The sequence below is a fragment of the Nanorana parkeri genome, unplaced genomic scaffold (genome assembly GCF_000935625.1).
Source record: "Nanorana parkeri isolate BGI_ZX_2015 unplaced genomic scaffold, ASM93562v1 scaffold474, whole genome shotgun sequence".
NCBI lineage: Eukaryota > Metazoa > Chordata > Amphibia > Anura > Dicroglossidae > Nanorana > Nanorana parkeri.
The window spans coordinates 970,504-973,435 of record NW_017306742.1 but is presented as its reverse complement, the minus strand read 5'-3'; the positions used below and the strand labels follow the sequence as shown (position 1 = coordinate 973,435).

The 2,932-nt window shown below is 49.5% G+C and overlaps 1 protein-coding gene across 1 annotated transcript in view; it reads right to left on the bottom strand.

The window, feature by feature from the left end:
* RBM38 (RNA binding motif protein 38) overlaps positions 1-1,466 on the bottom strand; it is a 9,552-nt gene extending 8,086 nt beyond the window's left edge. Inside the window, exons 1-2 of the mRNA XM_018560687.1 lie at positions 1,312-1,466; positions 116-179 (exon numbers count right to left, since the gene is read on the bottom strand). Of these exons, the coding sequence (XP_018416189.1) occupies positions 116-179; positions 1,312-1,429 (182 nt within the window). The 5' untranslated portion in view covers positions 1,430-1,466. The remainder of the gene's footprint in view (positions 1-115; positions 180-1,311) is intronic.
* Positions 1,467-2,932: the final 1,466 nt, after the last annotated feature.

The following is a 2,932-nucleotide window of genomic DNA, read 5'->3' as shown; positions in this document are numbered from 1 at the left end:
CCTCGGGGTGGACACCACCAGCCCTCCCACACATGTTCCATATAGCTCAGCCATTAGACACTACATAGAGGACTTTGTTGTGGGCGGAGCTCTTTAAAAAAGAAACAAGACTCACCCGAGGGGTCGCTGGATGAAGGCCGGGTGTAATTGTTGTAATTGTTGAACTCCGATCGTGAAACCTGCAAAACCAAGAAAAATAATATGATGTTACCCGGAGCTACAGAACAAGATGGCGGAATAACAGCAACAGATATGAAAAGGCCAAATCAGTCTTCTCCCCATTATGGGTGGAGGCTCATGGATTCAACCAGTGGCTTCTTTTATGGATGGTTATGGACTCACCCAGTGGCTTATTATTATAAGTAGATGGTCATGGACACACCCGGTGGCGTATTATTGGTGGATGGTCATGGACTCAACCGGTGGCGTATTATTGGTGGATGGTCATGGACTCAACCGGTGGCTTATTATTGGTGGATGGTCATGGACTCATCCACTGGCTTATTATTGGTGGATGGTCATGGACTCACCCACTGGCTTCTTATTGGTGGATGGTCATGGACTCACCCACTGGCTTATTATTGGTGGATGGTCATGGACTCACCCGGTGGCTTATTATGAGGGAGATGGTTATGGAGTCACATGCTGGCTTCTTATTGTGAGGGGGAAGGTCATGGACTCACCCGGTGGCTTATTATTGGTGGATGGTCATGGACTCACCCACTGGCTTATTATTGGTGGATGGTCATGGACTCACCCGGTGGCTTATTATTGGTGGATGGTCATGGACTTACCCGGTGGCTTATTATGAGGGAGATGGTTATGGAGTCACATGCTGGCTTCTTATTGTGAGGGGGAAGGTCATGGACTCACCCGGTGGCTTATTATTGGTGGATGGTCATAATTTCCCCTGTTGACTTCTTAAAAAACACTGGTGGTGAAGTTCCTAACTCCAACCATCCAAGACAGCCATTGCCAGGAGTCCCGACCCTTTCCCACTCTACCCAAAATAAAATAAAATAAACTTGGCTTTAGAGATACTTGAAATGGGCACCTCTGGGGACGCGATCTCAGGACAAATACAAGTCATATGGAATATTTGTACTCAAGTGAGGTAGTAACATGACTCAGAGGAGAAGATGGACACCCTCACAAACAATGCCTTCCAGACTCTGTACTCCATAAGAACAGCTGGAGGCAGACGTTCCATGGGTGGCATTTGGAGACTTTGTGTTAGGTTTGGAGGAGACTTGATGGTCGGAGGTCAGATTAGATCAATAAGAAGTAGGACTTGGGGGGGGGGTGTCTTACCACTCTGGAGGTTGCGTGGTTTGGCTCCCAGATAGGCGAGGTTAACGTTAGCTTTCCTCCCATCAATGATGGGATTGGGGTCTTTACAGGCTCGGTCGGCGGCCGCCCGGTCAGACATCGTTACCTGTAAGAGAAGAACAATGATTGGCTGTTAGGGACACGAGAACAATTCAGGGGTCATTTATATCAAGAAAGAATTCTACACTCATGTCCCCAGAGGGGCCCTAAATCCAGGCTTGGTGAATACCATACTACAACCATCAGATGAAGAGACACGTGTGATCTGCAGAGGATGGGACACTCAGGGGGCGGCTTACGTCAAGGGAAACCAATGATAATTGGACGGGAAGATCACACCCAGCTCACCGCTTCCCCCCCCACCCCCCCTAGGATCATCCAAACAGAGGATTGGTGATCTGGAGGAAAACTGTCTGTGGGCACCTCAACAATCATATACACAATTTGCCACTCTGAATTTTTAACAGTGAGCTAGCAAAAGGAGCAAGACATTAGCTGGCAGTACCCTCCAAAGCTTCCATGTAGGGGAAGCGGGGTTGGGAGACCTTGGGGTGCATGCAGATGATATAATTGGGTCAGAAGACCTTGGGGGGTCTGCAGATACTGCCATGGGATGTGAAGTCCTTGGGGTTTCTACAGACACCATTGGCCAGGAAGACCTTGGGGCGCCTGCAGACGGCACCATTGGGGCGCCTGCAGACGGCACCATTGGCCAGGAAGATCGCGGGGTGTCCGCAGATGGGACCATCGGCCCGGAAGACCTCTGGGCGCCTGCAGACGGCCACCATCGGCCCGGAAGACCTTGGGGTGTCTACAGAGCACCCCTCCCTCTTTCTAAAGGCCAAATATAAAGGACGTCCACTGTGACCCATTGTGTTGAGGCCGTTCACCTTGTGACCCTCTGCCAAGTTACAACATACAGTCTGATCACTGTGGGAGAGGAAGAAAATGCTCCCTCCAGCCAAGACAAAGTCACTGATTGGAGCTCGAGGACCATGAAAGGTGGAGCTCTTCTAAACATTTATAGTTTCCACGTATTTGGGCACTTTAGCAATTTATTTATATAGACTTGTAAAGGGACTACAAGATTACCCCTCGAGAGCCAAATCCCACCACTTCCTCCCAGGTACTCATCAGCCTGCAGGAAGATTGGCCACACACAGGAAGATCTCTCACCTACAATGGGGGGGGGTCACAACAAGGACCAGAACCCAGCGCCGCCATTTCTAGATGACCGATGGCTGCAGACAACACACAATAAACTCCTTATTCCCTTTATCCCATAGGCTGCCATAGAGGTCCTCTACGCAGCACCGAGTCCGCTACGCAGCACCGAGTCCGCTACGCAGCACCGAGTCGGCGCAATTGTTGGCTCCCTGCCGCTTGCTCTTATTAGGTCTACAAAAACATGGCCGTCCCAATACAAAAAACATCCCAATTTCTATGGAGTGCGTCTCCATGCGTGTGTTCTCTGTGTCCTCTTTACACTCCGGGGGGTTTCCAGCCCATGAGGAATCGCAACTTATTTTTTGTTTTGTATCATTACAGAAATACAACAAAGAGATGTAAAATATTTACAAACATCCAAAAGAAACAGGAACTC